Consider the following 21085-nt stretch of genomic DNA (forward strand, 5'->3'; position numbering starts at 1 on the left):
ATGATGACAACTGCATCCCCAAAGATATACTCTATGGCAAGCTTTCTGTTGGCACAAGCCCAATAGGTCGCCCACATTTGCAATACAAGGATGTCTAAAGTGAAACTCCAAGTTGACCTGGATCGGAGTCAAAGCACGGGAAGTCCTTGCTGCTGACCGGAGGGCCCGGAGACAAGCAGTCAGGAAGGGGGTGGAAGAAGCAGAGAACAAAAGAAAGGACCTGACGGCAGAAAAGCGAATCCACCAGAATGAAAAAGCATCAGTCAACCCCCGTCCAATTGTGCCAATTACTCACGAAACGGCCTCTACAGCCACAATAAACAATGTACAATACAGAAGTGACATACACTCTGTGCGTATCTATCATCTCCCGAGATGGACAGATGCGAATATATTAGTTTGTGAGAAGCATAAACACAGATACGGACCTGGAGAGCTGAATGGCCAGCTTCTGGTCCATACGAGTACGTTGCATTGACTTGCTAGCTTCAAAGTTTTGGCAGGTAGCCTGATAAGCACAAAATGTAGCCAAGATCCAAGTTTATGGTGCAATACATGACAGATCTATATGGAGATCAATTAGGCAGTTTCCTTTCTTTAAAAAATATACATATCACCAAGTTTGAGGAAGTCCATGGAACTAGTGTACATATGGGTGGCCAAGATGGCCAACAGCCTAGCAATCATGGTGTTGAGACACAATTATAGCGACAGCAAAACCAAGCACAATTTAAATGAAGATTGAATACTGTATTCAATACTGAAGATTGAATGTATTGTTTACATTCACACAATAAAAATGTCACCAGGTGCATATAAATATCCAAAGATTGGAACTGCTTACGTGCTTCCACCATCTCTCAGCCCAATTTTAAGCACACTGACGATCATATCATTACACCTAGTATGATCTCATACATTTTCAATTAAGACACAAAACTTGATCAACATGAAATTTGATTGTTGGAATGATGAATCAATCAGGAAATTAAGAAATAATTTTCAGTATTTTTTTGAATTTAGGAAATTACATGCAATATTGTGTAACAATTACACTTTGGTAAAATCCTAATGACAACTTCAGAGCATATGCTAAGTAAAGTTGCTGACAACACTCAAAATGGACTGGACCACTGCAGTAAACCCCCATTTCACACACTTCAGGCTGGATTTTGCTAGCTCTCTAGAGAAAGGCTGTGAAGCAGGAGTATCCATAAAATGGTGAGGGAAGACAGAGGGTGGAGCGCCCATTATTTTCCTGCCACCATGCCATTTTACCAACAGTGGGGAAAGTGGAGGACAGCACACACCCAGAGACCAATTATTGGCCTCTTTCCACTGCTGCAGGCATTTTACCAGCAGCAGGTGGGTCCTCTGATACTTGGGGAGACCACGGTGAACCCTAGTGGCCTACCTACAGGCTTGGGAGGGGGAGGGGGGGTGGTGGAGGAGTAGGGACCCTCCTAGCCCCAGGCACTCTGTGGCCCATAGAGGAGCCCCCAGCATTAATGGCCGCCACTATGGCAACCACCAACCCTGGCTTCATGAAGCCCTGACCCCAAGCTCCTGCTGGGGCCTGCCTGACTAGCCCCGTACCCCCAGACACAGCTTACCTGGTCAGCAGGTCAGCCTGCTCCCATGGAGTCCTCTCTTCTCGGCACAGTCCTAGCACTGGTCACCATTTCCAGTGGCACGACTGAGACAGCTGAGCTGCCTCCAATTACCCAACAGCTCCTGGAGGCAGGCAGCTGTCCTTGAACGGGATCAGGAGCCCCGACATCAACAAATTAGTTCCTGAATGTCTGAAAAATGCAGTCGGGTGTGGGGAGGGAGAGGGGGAGGGGTCCCACAAATGGTCGGGGGGTGGCTGCCCCTAGTTTGGGGGCCTGTCGTCAGGGCCTCCATGGTACCAATAAAATTCTAGCCTCCCTTTATCACTTGGGGACAAGGGAAGAAAAAAGAGAGGCAAGAGATCTCAAAGCAATTTGCAAGCATACAATGAGTGGTATAGGTACTGAGATCTAAAGGACAGAGACAGCAAAATGCTGGGTTACTGCAACAAATACTAGCACACACTAAATGTTCTGTGCACAGAAAATGCAGAATTATTTTGGATGGCATAATATAATGGAAAATATATATTCACGGTATTAATGTCAACATTATTTTAAGTCTGTAAACATCTAGATTTCAGACACTATCTTTTGGTCTACTTTTAAAAATACTTAAGTGAAGCTCATCTCATGATTCTGTTCATTTAAAGATAAGAATTTGAACTGTGTAAGGCATTTAACAGTCTGGCTAATTTGCACTATTTACTACTCAAATTAAGCCAGATTGTTTATTTTTCCGTAAATGCAGCAAGAAGCATGCACAAAAACCCAAGAGAGACAAAAATGAAGTAGAAATAGGACTAAGAACCATGGTATGGTTGAAATCAAGCCAAATATTGGAACTTATAAACCTTCAAAGAACGGTTTTAGGGAGATGCAGGAAAAAAAGGACTTTGTTATTTTAGCTCAACAAGGAACATTTTAATTTTAGTATTTTTCCTATGGAAGAACCAGAATAAAATTCCAATAGTGCAAGATTGTAATACTATGAAATATAGAGATTTGATGTTTGTTCCTCCATCTTCTCAAGGGCAATTACGGATGGGCAATAAATGCTGGCCTACCCAGCGACACTCCCATCTCATGAACAAATACACATTTAAAAATGTCTTTTTAAAAAAATTTTACTTGCACAGCTCATCCAGGGAGTGACAAGTATATCTACTTTGAAAACAGCACTGATGTCAATGAATCTGCTTGTTTTGTCTATGACTGTGCTCCAAACTCTTTCTCCAGTTCCCAGAGTTATTGTTAAAAGCAGTAAAAAAAATAGGGAAAAAAATCTGAAGTTGGTCTCTAATCAGACTTGAAATACAAATACAATACAAGGCTACTAAAAACATGAAGCATTGTACTTGAAGAAAATCTCTCCAACTTGCATTATCATAGTTTATCCACTCCACTGAAAGCTCTCCTTTACAAGAAAATCTGAGGCAGTAAATCAGACACCAAAGGGGCAAGTGTATAATTCCTTGTACTTCGTTTTTGCCTTAAAAGTTGCCTTTTAAAATAAGTTGCCACTTTCCTTAATAGTTAAAAGGACAAATTACTAAATAGCCAGTGAGGTGCTGAGCCACACCGATGAGGAAACTCCCAGATTTCACACGCACATTGAATGCTGATGATTTGACCTTTGCTACAACCAATATCAGCTCTCCTGGGCCTTGGGTTGAAAGTCTGCCAGGACCCTATTCTGAATTTTATGCAGTGATCCTTGCTGAATTGGGTTTATAGAGGCCAATCTTTTATGAATCATGTTCTGAAGGACATAAAAACATAAGAAATAGGAGCAGGAGTAGACCTTATGACCTCTTGAGCCAGCTTCGCTTTCAATGTGATCGTGGCTGATCTGAGTGTGGCCTTCATTCGGCTTTCGCAACTGCTCCCCCATATCCCTTGATTCCCCAAGAGATCGAAAATCTGTCTATCTAAGCCTTAAATATATTCAACTATGGAGCATCCAAAACCCTCTGGGGTCGAGATTTCCAAAGGTTCACAACCCTTCAAGTAAGAAATTTCTCTTCATCCCAGTCCTAAATGATTGACCCCTTTATCCTAAGATGGTGCCTCCATGTTCTAGAGCCCCTAGCCAGAGAAAACAAACAGTGTCTGGCCTATCAAGCCCTTTCGGAATCTTGAATGTTTCAATGAGATAACCTTGTGTTCTTCTAAATTCCAGAGAGTACAGGCCCAATTTACTCAGCTTCTCAAACAAGCCTCTCACCCCAGGGACCAATCTAGTGAACCTTCGATGTTCCAATGCAAGTATATCCTTCCTTAAATATGGAGACCAAAACTGCACACAGTATTCTAGGTGTCCTCTCAAAAAAGCCCTGTACAATTGTAACAAGACTTATTTATTCTTGTACTCCAATCTCCTTGTAATAAAGGCCAACATGCCATTTGCCTTCCTAATTGCTTGCCGCATGCTAACTTTGTGTTCCTTCCACGAGTACACATTTACAAGTTTCAAGCCTTGGTAAAAAAAAATTCTATTTTTCTATTCTTATTACCAAAGTGAATCACCTCATACTTCCCCAATTATAATCCATCTGCCACCTTGTTGCGTACTCAATTAACCTGTCTAAATCTCATGACAGACTTTTATGTCCTCTTCAAAGCTTACGTTCTCACCTAGCTTTGTGTCATCAGCAAACTTAGATATATTACGCGGGGTCTCTTTCTTTAAGTCATTAATAGAGGTTGCAAATAGCTGAGACCCTAGCATTTATCCTTGCAACACTCCACTGGTCACAGCCTGCCAACTTGAAAATGGTCTGTTTAGCCCTGCTCTCTGCTTCCCATTAGCCAACCAATCCTCTATCCGTGCTAATATATTACCCCCAACTCCATGAACCCTTAACTTGTATAGTAACCTTTAATGTGGCACCTATCAAATGCCTTTTGGAAATCCAGTCATACTACATCTGATCTATTTACAATACATTGTTGAACCAACCAAGGACCAGCTATTTTAGACTTGGTAATGTGTAATGAGATAAGATTAATGATAGGAACATAGGACTTAGGAGCAGGAGTGGGCCATTCAGCCCTTCGAGCTTGCTCTGCCATTCAATAAGGTCATGGCTGATCTGGTTACTCCACTTTGCCGTCAGCCCCTCTATAACCCTTGACTTCCTTGTCTATCAAAAACCTATCTAAATCTGCCTTGAATAAATTCAATGGCCCAGCCTCCATCGCTTTTTGTGGAAGAGAATTCCACATACTAATGACCATATGACAGAAAAAAATTCTCATCTCAAAACGGTAGACCTCTTAATTCATAAACTGTGTCCCCTAGTTCTAGTCTCTTCCACAAGCGGAAATCTACCCGCTCTATACCCTATCAAATCTCCTTCGGATCTTATAAGTTTCAATAAGATCACCTCTCATTCTTCTAAATGATCTCACAGTCAAGGATCCTTAAGGAAAGAGTGATCATATCATGATGGATTTTACATTCAGTTTGAGGATGAGAAACTTTGGTCCGAAAGTAATGTCTTAAATTTAAATGAAGGCAGTTTCAAAGGCATGAAGACAGTGGACTGTGAAAATAGGTTAAAAGGCGAGATGGTATATAAGCAGTAGCAGACATTTAAGGAAGTAATTTATACCTCTCAAAAATATATTACATTGAGTTAGTCTCGAAGAGACAATGCACCATCCGTAGCTAACAAAGGAAGTTAAGGATAGTATCAAATTGAAAGAAAAGTCATACAATGCTGCAAAGATTAATGGTACACCAGAAGATTGGGAAAATTTAGAAAACTTGCAAAGGATGACTAAAAAGAAATAGAGGTAGAAATTTGAGTAAATTAGCAAGAAATGTAAAAACAGAAAGTAAGAGCCCTACAAGCATATACAAAGGAAAAGAGTAGCTCAAGTAGAGGATGAGACTGGGGAATTGATAATGGGAAACAAGAAAATGGCAGGTACTTTGAACAAGAGTTTTGTAGCTATCCTCATGATAGAAGACACAAAGAGCGTCCTAAGAATAGTAGAAAACAAGTGGCAAAAGGGAGGGAAGAACTTAAAACAATCACTATCATTAGAGAAAAAAGTACTAGGAAAACTCATGGGACTAAAAGCTGACAAGTCCCCTGGGCCTGATGACTTGCATCTTAGGGTCTTAAAAGAAATGGCTGCAAAGAAAGTGGGTGCATTGGTTGTAATATTCTAAAATTCCCTAGATTATGGATAGGTCCCAGTGGATTGGAAAAGCGTAAATGTAACATCTCTATTCAAGGATATAGGGAGACAGAAATATGGAAATATAGACCAGTTAGTCTAATGTCTGTCATTTGAAAATGCTGGAATCCATCATTAAGGAAATAATAGCAGGGCATTTCGAAAATTATAATAAAACCATGTTGACTCCACTTAATTGTATGAAAGGGAAATAATGTTGACAAATTTATTAGAGTTCTTGAAGATGTAACAAGCAGGGTGGGTAAAAGGAAACTAGTAGATGTAGTGTATTTGGATTTCCAAAAGGCATTCGATATGGTACCACAGAGAAGAGCTCATGGTGTTGGGGGTAATGTTTTAGTATGGATAAAGGACTGGCTAACTGACAGTAAACAGAGTCAGAAGAAATCTGTTATTTTTCAGCTTGGCAGGCTGTGTCCAGTGGAGTGCCACAGGGATCAGTTCTGGGGCCTCAACTATTTACAATCGAAACTAATGACTTAGATGAAGGGACCAACTATATTGTAGCCAAATTTACTCATGGCATGAAGACAGGTACGAAAGCAAGTTGTGAGGAGGTTACAAGGAGTCTGCAAAGGGATATAGACAGGTTAAGTGAATGGATAAACATTTGGCAGATGGAGCATAATGTGGGAAAATGTGTGGTTACATACTTTGCACTTTGGTGGGAAGAATAGAAAAGCACAATATTATTTAAGTGAAGAGGGACTGCAGAATTCTGCTGTACACAGGGATCTGGTTGTCCTTGTACATGATACACAAAAAGTTAACCCACAGGTACAGGAGGTAACTAGGAAGGCAAATGGAATGTTGGCCTTTATGACAAGGGCAATAAAGTATAAAAGTAGGGAAGTCTTGATATAACTGTACAGGGCATTGCTGTCGATCGCACCTAGATCACTGTGTACAGTTTCGGTCTCCTTACTTAAAAAGAGGGATACATTTGTGTTAGAGGCGGTTTAGAAAAGGTTGACTAAGTTGATTCCTGGGATGAAAGGCTGTCTTTGTGGAAAGATTGAGCTGGTTGGAGTTTAGAAGAATGAGAAGTGATATTATTGAAACATTTATGATTCTTAAGGGGCTTGATAGGGTGATGCTGAGACAATGTTCCCTCTCGTGGGGGAATCTAGAATTAGCAGTTTCAGAAAGCAGTGGAGGCTGGTTTCTGCACTCACTTTCTCTCAGAGTCGTCAATCTTTGGAATTCTCTATCCCGGAGAGCAGTGGAGGTTCAATTATTTAATAGTCCAGATCTTCCATTTTCTGTATGGTTGTATCCTGGAAGATGCACTGGGGAACCACTCGGAAGTCCCCACACACTGGCTATATGGAAATTGCACAGAAAGTTTCAACTTCCATTGGGCAATTACCCTGCATCTGGAACCGTCCAAAACTCTGGTGTAAAGTCGGAGACTTCAGATGGTTCCGACTTACGTAGCAGAGTAACTACCCAGGAAAAGTTAGAAGGATTAAAACCAGTTCTAACTCTTTGGTAACTATACTACTGACCTCCCCGATCCTCCCAATGGGCCCTGTTTCCCCGACTACCCACAGCCAGCCACCTGACTATCCCCCCACCACCAAGACTAGCCCCCAGACCCCCCCGCCACACCTTGACTACACTCCCAACCCCGCCGACTAGCCGCCCATCTCCCTGGCTACCCTCTAACTATCTCACACACACACACACACACACACACACACACACACACACACACACACACACACACACACACACACACACACACACACACACACACACACACACACACCCCCCCCCCCCCCCCCCCCAAACTATCCCTCCTGGCTATCCAGCCAACTAAGTCCCCAACTATGCCAACTACCTCCCACAACTACCACTCTGAACTACCCCCCCAACTACCCCCTGCAAATACCCCCCCATCTAAACCCCGGCCACTCTCCTCAACCCAACCTAACCCCACACCCACTTAACTTCTCTCCTAGTATGTAAAAGTAGCTGGGGCATGGCTTCGCTTTCCACGACATTCCTACACTAAGATGGAAGGACTCCAGGAAAGGTACACTCCCTATTTATCAGAAGGCCCACGTTGGAAGTTCAGGCAAGAAATGTGGAGCTCCAGTATTGGCTAAGTAAACAGGAGTGGAGTGGCAATCCAACAGTGATTGCCACTCTAAGGAAGATTCCCCCCAATATTTTTAAGGCTGAATTTGGCAGATTTTTCATCTACAAGGGAGTCGAGGGTTATGGGGCAGGAAGGAAAGTGGAGTTCAGGCCACAATCAGATCAGCCATGATCTTACATTCCCTCAGCAGAACCTCTTTCTTAGTCCTACCTATGTCATCGGTACCCAGATGCATCATGACAACTGGATCCATCCCCTCCCACTCCAAGTTCCTTTCCAGCTCAGGGGAGAACACAGCCTTCAGGACTCACACTCACTCACATCCCCTAACTAGACTTTCCCCTACTACAACTACATTCCTGAATCTGAGAAAGATATATCAATATAATTTCTTCAAACAGATTTGGGTATTCATGTGTACAAAATACAAAAATCTAATGCACATGTAACAAACTACGAATGGAATGCTGACCTTTCCTTCAAAAAAAGGGTTGGAATTCAAAATGGAAAAAGTGATAATTCAGTTATGCAGAGCTTTGGTCAAATTCCATCTGGAGTACCGTGTTCAGTTTTGGGGATCAAACCTCAGGAAAAATATATTGACAGTAGAAGGAGTACAGCATAGGTTCACTAGAATGATTCTACGGGTTAAATTACAAGGACAGATTGTAAAAACTTAGCTTGTATATCCTTGATTTTAGAAGATCGAGGGGTGAGCTGAATGACATATCTAAAATGGTTAAGGGTTTTGATTAAGAGCTTGATACAGAGAAACTTTGTTCTGGTATAAGAACCTAGAACAAGAGGGCATAATGTTATTATTAAAAATAGACGAACAAAGGGTAGTGAAAATTTGGAACTCTCTCTCCAAAATGGCTGTGGATAATTAGTCAACTGAAATTTTCAAAACTGAGATTGATAGATTTTTGCTAGGTAAGAATGTCAATAGGTATGGAACAAAAGAGGGTAAATTTCTACATTCCAATCTTAAAGTTTGTACTGTAATTAGGTCCTGTGAATACACACCATATTAGAAGTGTGCTTAGCTTTTCATTTTTATGCGCAGCTTAAGTTTATATCACTGAGCCTCAGAGGCTACCAAGATTAAATTCATGCTCCCATTAATTTCTATTCATTTCAAGTTGCTGATATCAACCGATAATTGTATTCTCATTTAAGGTTAATCTGTTACATTACACTGATGGTAGAGGAGCATTCCTTTCCAAACCTCTAAGGTCCTTAAAATTCAAACAAAACAAACCAGCAAAGAAGAAAGAATTCCAAATACAACTGGGTTACTTGGCTTCAAGAGCCAGATTGCCAGAGTTTAGGAACCACATGATCCATAGGGCATAGCTTAGACATCTCTGCTCTATATAATTAATTTAGTTTTGACTTATTACATGAATTATTAATCTTGCAAGCTGATAATTTACGGTGTTGGAAATGCAAAGTTAACCACCACTTGCTCAAAAGTAGACATTGCTAAAGCCTACACAATGTTATTACAAACCTGTGACTTACTTGTTAGCATGCCAGTATAATTTGTCTCTCTATGATTCTGGGGGCATCATCCAAGTTCTGTCCTGTTACAACCGAATCTGTTATGCAACCTGATATATAAACAAATACCCATTCATACACCAATGACTAAGGTCATAAGAAATAGGAGGAGTACACCATTTGGCTCCTCGAACCTGTTCTGTCATTTAATAAGGTCATGGCTGGTCTGATTGTGGCCTTAACTCCACTTTCCTACCTGGCCCCCATAACCCTTGACTCTTGTTGATTAAAAATGTGTTTAACTCAGTCTTGAATATTTTCAATGACCCTGCTTGCTGGGGAACAGAATTCCAAAGTCTAACGACCTTCAGAGAAAAAATTGCTCCTCATTTCCTTTTTAAATGGGAGACCTCTTATTTTTACAATGTGCCTCCTACTTCCAGACTTGCCCCAAAGGGGGAACATCCTCCCAGCATCCACCCCGTCAAGCCCCCTCAGAATCCTATGTTACAAGCGTCCCTCTCGTCCCTTTTTTATATTAATGTACTTGCAAAACTACGACACTAGATAAGAGGAAATTACAAAGTGACTCAATAGATGGATTTGAAATCAGTAGCGTTCAAACAAAGAATATAGAAACTGACTGTTTCCACTGATTGAGGGTTCTAGGAAAAGGAGGTGTAGATACAAGGTTAAATGCAAGAGGTTTAGGACAATGACTGAAGAACTCACTGCCAGAGTGTCTAAGTTTGAAGAATAATTCTAATATTTCAATGCAATTATGTCAAATAGAATAAGTAAATTTGTAAGCACTTTGTAATTAACTATAAAAACAGCCAATTTGCCTCATATCATGCCAGCATTAAAAGGAAAATTCCCTCATACCTATGTTTAGTTTAGGCCACGGGTATCCAGGGCCTTCCTTAGAGTCACCATTGCCCGCTACACAGAATCAGTACCAAACTCTTTAAAAATTACATAACACAAGAGAATAAGGAAAAGGAGCAGATTTAGGACATATAGCCCCTCAAGCCTGGTCCGCCATTTAATAAGATCAAGGCCGATCTATGCCCTCAACTCCACTTCTCCACCTGGTCGCCATATTCCTTGGTTCCCTTAGAGTCGAAAAATCTATCACTCTCAGACCTGGGCATTCTCATTGACTGAGCATCAACAGCTCACTAGTTGGAGAATTCCAAAGATTCACAACCCTCTGCGTGAAGAAATTTCTCATCTCAGTCCAAAATGGCCGTCCCCTTATCCAGAGACTATGCCCCTAACTCTAGACTCTGCAGACTGGGAAAAGAGTCTCTCAGCATCTATCCTTTCAAACTCTCTCAGAGTATTCCATTGAAACATGTCAGATTATAAGAACATAAGAAATAGATGCAGGAGTAGATCATTTGACCCCTCGAGCCTGCTCCACCATTCAGTCAGATCATGGCTGATCTGATGGTGATTTTAACTCCACATTCCTGCCTGCTCCCATAACTTACAACTCTCTTGTAGATTAAAAATCTACCTAACTCAACCTTGAATATATTCAATGACCGAGCTTCCACTGCTCTGTGGGGCAGCGAATTCCAAAGGTTAACGACTCTGAGAGAAGAAATTTCTCCTCATCTCTGTCTTAAATGCGAGATCCATTACTCTAGATTCCTCAATGAGGGGAAACATTCTCTCAACATCCAACCCTGTTAAGCTCCCTCAGAATCCCTTTTGTTTCAATAAGATCACCTCTCATTCTTCTAAACTCCAACGAGTATCAACCCAACCTGCTCAAGTTTTCCTCAGGAAATAACTTCTTCATCCCAGGAATTAATCTAGTCAACCTTTTCTGAACTGCTCCTAATGCAAGTAAATTTTTCCTTCAATAAGGAGACCAAAACTGTATGCAATACTCTAGGTACAGTCTCACCAATGCCTTGTACAGCTGTAGCAAAACTTCCCTATTTTTATACTCCATCTCCCTTGCAATAAAGGCCAACAATCCATTTGTCTTCCTAATTACTTGCTGTACCTGCATATTAACTTTTTGTGATACATGTACAAGGACAACCAGATTTCTCTGCACAGCAGCATTGTGCATTATCTCTTCTGCTTTTCTATTATTTCGGCCAAAGTGGACAACCTCACATTTTCCCACATTATGCTCCATCTGCCAAATTTTTGCCTACTCACTTAATATATTCCTTTGAGGACTCTTTGTATCCTCCTCACAACTTGCTTACCAATTCTGTCTCTATCGAAGGCAAATTTGGCTACAATGCACTCGGCCCCTTCATCCATGTCATTAACATAGATCATAAATACTTGAGACACCAGCACTAAACACTGCAGCACTCCACTAGTTATAGTTTGCCAACCTGAAAATGATGTATTTATCCGGACTCTCTGCTTCCTGTTAGCTAGCCAATCCTCTAATCATGCCCAACACCGTGAGCTATTTTTATTCTTTCATGAGATGTGTGCATTGCTGGCAAGGTCAGCATTTTTTGCCCAATCCTAACTTCCCTTGAGAAGGTGATGGTGATCTGCCTTCTTAAACCGATGCAGTGCATCGAGTGTAAGTACACACACAATGATGTGGAGAAGAGAATTCCAGGATTTTGATCCTGCAGCACTGAAGAAACGGCGATATAATTCCAAATCAGGATGGTGTGTGACTTACAGGTGGTGGTACATCTGCTGCCCTTGCCCTTCTAGGTGGTAGAGTTTGCAGGTTTGGAAGGAGCCTTGGAGAGTTGTTACAGTACATCGTGTATACGGTACACACTTTTGTACTGTCATCAGTGATGGAAGAAGTGAATAATAAAGTTGGTGGATGGGGTGTCATTCAAGTAAGCTGCTTTGTTCTGAAAGGTGTCGAGCTTCTCGAGTGTTGGTAGGACTGCACTTGTCCAGACAAGTGGACAGTTTTCCATCATACTCCTGACATGTCCTGTAGATGGTGGGCAGGCTTTGGGGAATCAGGAAGCAAGTTATTCACCTAGGAATTCCCAGCCTCTGACCTGCTCTTGTAGCTGTAGTATTTATGCAGCTGGTCCAGTTCAGTTTCTGGTCAATGATAACCTCCAGGATGTTATTAGTGAGGGATTCCATGATGGTAATGCCATTTCATGTCAAGAGGAACATAAGAAATAGGAGCAGGAGTAGGCTATTCGGCCCCTCAATAAGATCATGGCTGATCTGCCCCAGGCCTCAATTCCTCTTTCGTGCCAGCTCCTCATCGCCTTCAACTCCTCGATATTTCAAAAATCTATCTACCTCCTCTTTAAATACTTTCAGTGATCTAGCCTCCACAACACTTTGGGGTAGAGAATTCCAGACACTCACTACCCTCTGAGAGAAGAAATTCCTTCGCATCTCAGTTTTAAATGAGTATCCCCTTATTCTGTAACTATGTCCCCTAGTTCAAGATTCCTCCCTAGTGGAAACATCTTCTCAGCATCTACACTGTCAAGTCCCCTCAGAATCTTGTACATTTCAATAAGATCACCCTTCAAAACTCTAATGAATAAAGGCCTAACCTGTTTAGCCATTCTTGATAAGTCAACCCCTTCATTCCAGGAATCAGCCTAGTGAATCTCTTTTGAACTGCCTCCAATGTTGGTATATCCTTTCTTAAATATGGGGACCAAAACTGTACACAGTACTCCAGGTGCGACCTCACCAACACCCTGTACAGTTGGTAACAAGACTTTCCTATTTTTAAACTCCAACCCCTTAGCAATACAGGCCAAAATTCCATTTGCCTTCTTAATCACTTGCTGTGCCTGCATGCTAACTTTTTGTGTTTCATGCACAAGAACACCCAGATCCCTGTATGCTGCACTTTTTTTTGGAGTCTCTCTCCATTTAAATAATAGTCTGCCTTCTGATTCTTCCTACCAAAGTGCATGACCTCACACTTTCCTACATCTGCCAAGTTTTTGCCCATTCACTCAACCTATCTATAGCCCCTTGCAGATTCCTGATGTCCTCATCACATCATGTTTTCCGAGGAAATGGTTAGATTCTCTCTTGTTGGAGTAAGTTATTGCCTAACATTCATATGGCGTGAATATTACTTGCCACTTATCAGCACAAGCCTGAATTTTGTCCAAGCCTTGCTGCATATTGGCATAGACTGCTTCAGCATCTGCATTGCGAATAATACTGAACATTGTACAATTATCAGCAAACATCCCCACCTCTACCTTATGACGGTGGGAAGGTCATTGATGAAGCAGCTGAAGATGGTTGGGCCTAGGACACTATGGTATGAAAATCCTCTAGTGATGTTGTGGAATTGAGACAATTGACCTCCAACAACCACAACCATCTTCCTTTGTACTAGGTATGACTCCAACCAGTGGAGAGTTTCCCCCCAATTCCCATTGACCTCAGTTTTGTCAGGGCTCCTTGATGCCAGATTTGATCAAATGCTGCCTTGATTTCAAGGGCAGTCACTCTCATTTCATCTCTTGAACTCGGCTCTTTTGTCCATGCTTGGAGCTGATTGGTCCTGGCAGAACCCAAACTGAGCATCAGTGAGCAGGTTTTGCTGTGTAAGTGCTGCTTAATAGTACTGTTGACAACACCTTCCGTCACTTGCTGATGATCAAGGGGAGGCTGTTGGGCTGGAAATTGGTTGGATTGGATTTGTCCTGCTTTTTCTGGACAGGATATACCTGGGCAATTTTCCACATTGTCGGGTAGATGCCAGTGCTGTAGCTTATCTTGTGTTCTTATCTTACATAGCTTATCAGTGTTCTTATATTCTGTACTAGCCATTAATGTGGCATCTTATCAAAATCCTTTTGGAAATTCAAATACACTACAGCTACTGGTTTCCCTTTATCCGCTCTACTTGTTACATCCTCAAAGAACTCTAATAAATTTGTCAAACGTGATTTCCCTTTCTTAAAACCACATTGACTTTGCTTGATATTATTGTGATTTTCTAAATGTCCTGCTACTACTTCTTAATAATAGATCCCAGCATTTTCACAATGACAGATGTCAGACCAACTGATCTATAGTTTCCTGGTTTCTGTCTCCCTCCTTTCTTGAATTGAGGTGTTACAATTGCGGTTTTCCAATCCGCTGGGACTTTTCCAGAATCTAGGGAAGTTTGGAATATTACAATCAATGCATTCACTACCTGTGTAGCCACTTCTTTTAGAAACCTAGCATCCAGGGGACTTGTCAGCCTCTAGTACCTTTTCTCTAGAGATCGTGATTATTTTAAGCTCCTCCCTCCCTTCTGCCCCTTGATTTTCTACTATCCTTGGGATGCTTTTTGTATCTTCTACTGTGAAGACAAATTCTGTTCTATCTCCTTGTTTCCAACTATTAATTTCCCAGTAGAAAAGCCTAAAGATAGATCTAGCAGCCGAATACTTTTTTTTCTTTATTCTTTCATGGGACGTGGACGTCACTGCAAGGACAGCATTTATTGCCCATCCCTAATTGCCCTTGAAGTGAGTGGCTTCCTAGGCCATTTCAGAGGGCAGTTAAGCGTCAACCACATTGCTGTGGATCTGGAGTCACATGTAGGTCAGACCAGGTAAGGCAGGCACATTTCCTTCCCTGAAGAACATTAGTGAACCAGATGGGTTTGATGACAATTGATGATAGTTCCATGGTCACCATTACTGAGACCAGCTTTTAATTCCAGATTTATTAATTGAATTTAAATTCCACCAGCTGCTGTCTCCAGAACATTAAGCTGGGCACTCTGGATTGCTAGTCCAGTGACATTACCACTATGCCACCGCCTCCACCATGTGCATCCATGAGTTGCAGTGGGCCATCAACAGCAGAGTTATATACCACCACAATTATGCTTTGACACATCGCTCATTTGTCCATCATCATATAGTTAAATGAAAAAAGTCAGAAGGGATTGAAATGAGAAAAACCTGAAGCTAGATCACTGCATGCTAAGCAACAACAGCAAGTCCTGAACTGAGTTAACAACTAACAATCCAAGCAGAGCTTCATAGTTCTACCACATCCAATTAAGAATGGTGGAGTATATTCAGATAACTAGTTGGAGAAGGACAAGGTTCTTTGAATATTTCTGTCATGGCACCTTTAGCTAAATGCTCAAATGAACAACTCTATTTGGTCTCCTTCAAAGGTTCCCATTATACAGGTGCCAATTTTTAGCTAACTCAGTTTGCTCCATGGCATTTAGAAGTGGCCAAGTGCACTGGGCTCAGTAAAGACTTTGGTCTCCAATGACATTCTAGTTAAAGGTTTGTGCACCATTTATAGCAATTTCCCTGTTAAAGCTGTTCCAATGCAGGTAATTAACTGATATTATGAAAATTGCCAAAAATGAGCCTAATCTGGTCAATTACCACCCTATCACCCTTCTCCCAATCACCAGTCAAGTAATGGAAGGAGTCATCAATGTCCATCTGAAATGCATGGTCAGTTTCCATATATACACTGACGACATCCAGCTCCATCTCGCTACCACCTCTCTTGACCCCTCCACTTTGTGTCCAAATCAATCAGATTGCTTATCCAACATCTAGTATTGGATGAACAAAAATTTTCCAATTAAATAGTGTGAAGACCAAAGTCAGTGCTGTGTCAACCTTGGTGTCATACCTTGCCCCGAGATGAGCTTCCAAGAGATCCGCACCACCACTAGGGCTGCCTATTTCCATCTTTGCAACATTGCCATACTCCACCCATGTCCCAGTTTATCTACTACTGAAACCCTAATTCACGTCTTTGTTACCTCTAGAATTGACTATTCCAACACACTTCTGGTTTACCTTCCACATTCTACCCTCTGTGAACTTGAGTTCATTCAAACTCTGTTGCCCATGTCCTAACTTGCACCAAGCCCTGTTTATCCATCACCCCTGTGCTCACTGACCTACACTGGCTTCTAATTAATACATATATACAAACATAAGAATTAGGAATAGGCTATTCAGCCACTCCGAGCCTGCTCCGCCACTCAATAAGATCATTGCTAATCGGATTGTGGCCTCGACTCTACTTTCCTATCTGCCCCATAGCCTTAGATTATTGATTGACAAGGGAGTCAAACTTAGCCTTTAATATATTCAATGACCCTGTTTCCACTGCTCTCTTGAGAACAGAGTTACAGGCTAATGACCCTCTGATCAAAAACATTAACGAACGCCTTGACCTTAAAATTCTCTTCATTTTCAAATCCCTCTATAGCCTCACCCATCTCTAATTTCCTCCAGCTCTACAATCCTGTGAGATACCTGCCTTTCTCTAATTCTAGCCTCCTGTGAATCCTCATTTCAATCACTCCAACATTGGTTGTGCCTTCAGCTGCGAAGGCCTTAAGCTCCAGAAATCCCTCCCTAAAGCTCTCTACCTCTTTCTCCTTTAAGAAGCTTCTTAAAGTTTACTTCTTTGACCAAGCTTTTGGCCATCTGCCTAATATCTCTATATGGCTCAGTGTCAAATTTTGTTTTGCAATGCTTTGTTGTAGCAAACTGCGATTCATGGTTATTAGAAATGTACCAAGAAGAAGCCAGCCTAAAGCAGGATCTGGACAACATCCAGACTTGGTCTGACAAAGTAAAATTAGCACTACATACATACCAGGCAATATCCATTTCCAACAAGAAAAGCCCAGCTATCTCCCCAATCTTCAATTGCAAATCCATCACCAAGTCCCCTATGAATATCTTGAAGGTCACCAATTGCGTGAAGTCTAACTACATCAGGCATAATCAACACAATGATTAAAAAGCACCACAGAAGTAGAGTACCCCGTGATCATAGCTCACCTCCCAAACCCTGAAACCTCCCCACCATCTATAAGGCACAAGTCATGATTATGATACAACATGTATTTATATAAAACCTTCCACAACCTTTGGAGGTCCCAACATGCTTTATGGACAATTAAGTACTTGTTGAAGCATAGTCACTGTTATAATGCAGGAAACACAACAGGAAGCTCCAATAAACATAAATATGATAAGAACTAGATAATTGTTTTAGTGATGTTGAGGGATAATTATTGACCAGGGCAATGACGAAAACTCTTGTTTAAATAGTGCCATAGGTTCTTTTACATTCACCTGAAGGGCAGATGGAGTTTTGCTTTAACCTAAATGTACTAAGTGGACAATTCCACTTCTTTCGAAAGATGGCACTCCAACAGCACTTCCTCAAAACTACACTGTCAGCCTAGATTGTGTGCGCAAGTCTCTGGAATGGCATTTGAACTCGGAACCATCTGACTCCGAGGCAAGGGTACTACTAAGGAGCGATGGCTGGCACCTAAAAAGTGTGATGAAATACTCATGACTTAGCTGAATGAATGCATATTCAAGAAATTCAATAATATTGAGGACAGAGCAGTCTGCTTAATCAGCACTTCAGCCACTAGACTCAATATCTGTCACTTTCACCAAGGTGCACCACAGCTACAGTGTGCATACATAGCAACAACTTGCCAAACTTACCTCAGCAATGTCGCCCAGCTCATAATTCCCAATGAAAAGAATAAGTGAAGCAAATATGATGGAAATACTATTTCCTCAAAGTCACACACCGGCCTCATAGGTCTACATTCCCACACTGTCACCAGGTCAAAATCCTAGAAAATCCTTCCTGACAAAACTGGAAGTACCATAACCAGAAGTTCTGAAGTAGTATACAAACATCTGCTCATCACACATCGGAAGAATTACAAAATTTAAGATGCAAAATTATGAAAATGTTAAGGAATATTTTGATCTCTCATGTTCTATCCAAGTATACTCTAGATTATTCTAGTTAAAAGGAACTCTAGCTATCAACTTTATATGACGCATCTGGTAAATCTCATTCCTGATTCATCAGGAGTATCAGAAGCTATTTAATACAATAACCATTTCGACATATAACCTGAATTATATCTGCAAAACCTGTGGCGACATGGGTCTTTTGCAGACGTAAAAGGAACATATTGTAACCACTGCAAGATACTTTGTACTGATCCTGCATATCCATGGTGATGATTCAAATCCTGTTACTATAATTTACTGGTTCAAAGCTATCTGATTTTTCAACTATTCAACTCAATTCTTCCAATGTTAATAAGCAAAAAGTGTTATTGTGCATTGTAAGAGCACTGACTCAGAATATAGTCTAATGGGGAGTACATTCAATATATTGGACACCAGTTTATTTTTACATAACCATAATTTCAACAGATTTGACTAGATTGAAACAGAAGTAAAATCCTCACTGATCTCACAACACATATCTGTGGAGAGGTGAAGGACACAGCATTTTGAAATCCACTGAGCATCTTGCTTTGAAACTTGAAGATCACATGTAAGCATCTAGTCAACTTAATTAGAGCATCAAGAGAAATGTATTAGACCTCACTTACCAGCAAACATTCACTGTTCACTTCGCACTTGGGATCTTTTAACATAAATTCGATCTTTTCAAACCGAGCCTCTAAACTTTCTCCAGATGACATTGTGTCCACGATGTTTTATAAAGTTTCGTCCCGATTAAAAAGTAAACAAAATCGATACAAAATAAACGCTTCCAACGTGACTGTCAACCTCTTCACGGAGTAACCAAGAGGGATAGATGGATTCAAAAGTCGGTGCCAACGGCTTCACAGCATAATTTCACCCAACCGCTTTTTTTTCCAATCGGAACCATAAAAACTTTCACGGAGCTTCTGCGAATTAATTGTCGCATATTTTTTTTTAAAAATAAATAGAAGAAAAACTTTTCCAAGTTTCAAGTTCCTCTTCAAAGTCTAACGGGGCAGTGGCTCGTTTAAAAAAAGAATGTACTGAAAATATATTTATTTGTATAAAGAGTCGTCAACTCGGTATTTTAAAACAGGATGAATGTGTAATTTAGTTCAAAACTAAAGTTGAATTTGAAGAAAGCACCTTGCCAAGCCTCAGTTACAGGCCTGAACAGCACATCTGGTCCTTGACAGCTTCAGCTCAGGAAAAATGAACTTCTGCAAATATTTCTTCTTCACGGCGCGCGTTTAATATCCTGTGTGCCCATCGCTTCACATAAAACACGATCCGCAAACAGGCAGCTAGTTTTAGATCCCAACGAGACTTTTTTTAAAAAAAAAAAGCGCCGACTGTTATTCTCCGGCTTCTTTCTCAAAGGCGGTGGAAATGCAGAACAATTTTTTTTCTTCCTGAAAATGTACCCGTCAATTGCAACTTTCTTTTCCTGATCAACATGTCCGCCTTCCTGTTCAAACACTCAGAGGAAGCCACTGCGCAAGCGCCACTCAGGCCTTGACTCAGTGCGCTGAGCCAGCCTGACAAGTAACTGGCTCTCCTAGGGCCCACGATAAGTGAAAAGCACAAAATGTTTCTGTCAGCAAACACGTTAGGAACGCCGACTGGGAGACCCTGGCCTTTTGTAAAGAGTTTAGGAGGGATAGCCCAAATGTTAGATCAAAAAGGTGGCTTTTCATGAGGTTTTTTCTTTAAAAAGGTGGAGAAGTTTTTTTTTGGGGGGGGGGGGGGGGGGTGGAGTTCAGGACTGAAGCAACTGAAAGCTTTGTCAACAATGTTGATGCCAGAGGAAAGGGTAGGCGTATAGAGTTGCTAGAGTTGGGGGTGCCAGAGGAGACTGCAAAGGTAGGGTGCAGGCAAGGTGATCAAGGGAATTTAAACTAAAGTGTAATGACTTCATGTACCAGACAGGTTTCTACTTGAAACAGATAACTTTATTACACAGAGCTTTTCAGAAAAGCGCCATGCTTGAACCAGGTCCTTAACTAAAAAGCCACACCCCCTGGATTACCCACACTTAGGGCTCATTGGCCAGAGTCTCCAAGAACAATCACATGACCCCTGATAGGCAGTAGGAAAGACTATATCTTCAGTTACTACATTTCCTTCCCCCTTTAGTTTTTACACTCCCTATTTACAAAGAACATTTGAATAACCCACAACATATACATATATACAAGTCAGGTGATTAAAGATTAAGACTCTGAGGTGGTTTCCTTATTCGGTTAGGGCGGTGTAGCTCTACAACTTGAGGTCCTTCCACTGGATCAACATTATCAGGAGCTGCATCTTCATTAGAAAGTGGCAGTTCAGGGTTTGTTAATTCTACAGAGACATCAGGTATGTCTATTCTAGGTCGATCTGTCACCTCAGACATTAATGGTTTGACATTAAGCGCAGGCAGAATAGCTGGTTGTTTGAATGTCTCTCTATTCCTAAGATGATCCACATGTTTTCAAACAATTTGGTCTACCAATTCCACTTGGAAGGACAAGGGGCCAGCTTCTGAGACAATTGTGCCAGGAACCCAACAAGGTCCACTTCCAAAATTCCGCACGAAAACTGTATCTCCTACAGTAAATCTTCGAACTTTGCTATGAATATCATGATTCAATTTTTTATTACTCTGATTCTTCTCTACCTTCTCTAAGTTTGGAAACGCCAGACTTAACCTTGTAAGTAGACAGTGTTTCATCAATAATTAAGACAGTGTTGAATCCGTAGTTAAACGAATTGAGAAGAAAGTGGGAAAGTCAAGTTTCTAGAGTACCTTCTGATAGCCTCTTCATTCCTGATTTGAAAGTTTGCACAGCTCTTTCAGCTAAACCGTTTGATGACAGATGATATGGTGCTGTTTTAATACGCCTGATTCCACTTAAATTCATGAA

At 41.2% G+C, this 21085-nt stretch overlaps 1 protein-coding gene across 2 annotated transcripts in view; it reads right to left on the reverse strand.

Moving 5' to 3' along the window:
- Nucleotides 1-19668, reverse strand: part of rock1 (Rho-associated, coiled-coil containing protein kinase 1) — a 224903-nt gene extending 205235 nt beyond the window's left edge. Inside the window, exons 1-2 of one of the 2 annotated variants that reach the window (XM_078540621.1) lie at nucleotides 19326-19668; nucleotides 18803-19105 (exon numbers count right to left, since the gene is read on the reverse strand). In XM_078540621.1, coding sequence (XP_078396747.1) covers nucleotides 18803-18895 — 93 coding nt within the window. In that variant the 5' untranslated portion in view covers nucleotides 18896-19105; nucleotides 19326-19668. The remainder of the gene's footprint in view (nucleotides 1-18802; nucleotides 19106-19325) is intronic. The other variant, XM_078540622.1, reaches the window with a different exon arrangement.
- Between the last annotated feature and the right edge of the window lie 1417 nt (nucleotides 19669-21085).

Source organism: Cetorhinus maximus, chromosome 4 (assembly GCF_964194155.1).
Source record: "Cetorhinus maximus chromosome 4, sCetMax3.hap1.1, whole genome shotgun sequence".
Taxonomy (NCBI): Eukaryota; Metazoa; Chordata; class Chondrichthyes; order Lamniformes; family Cetorhinidae; genus Cetorhinus; species Cetorhinus maximus.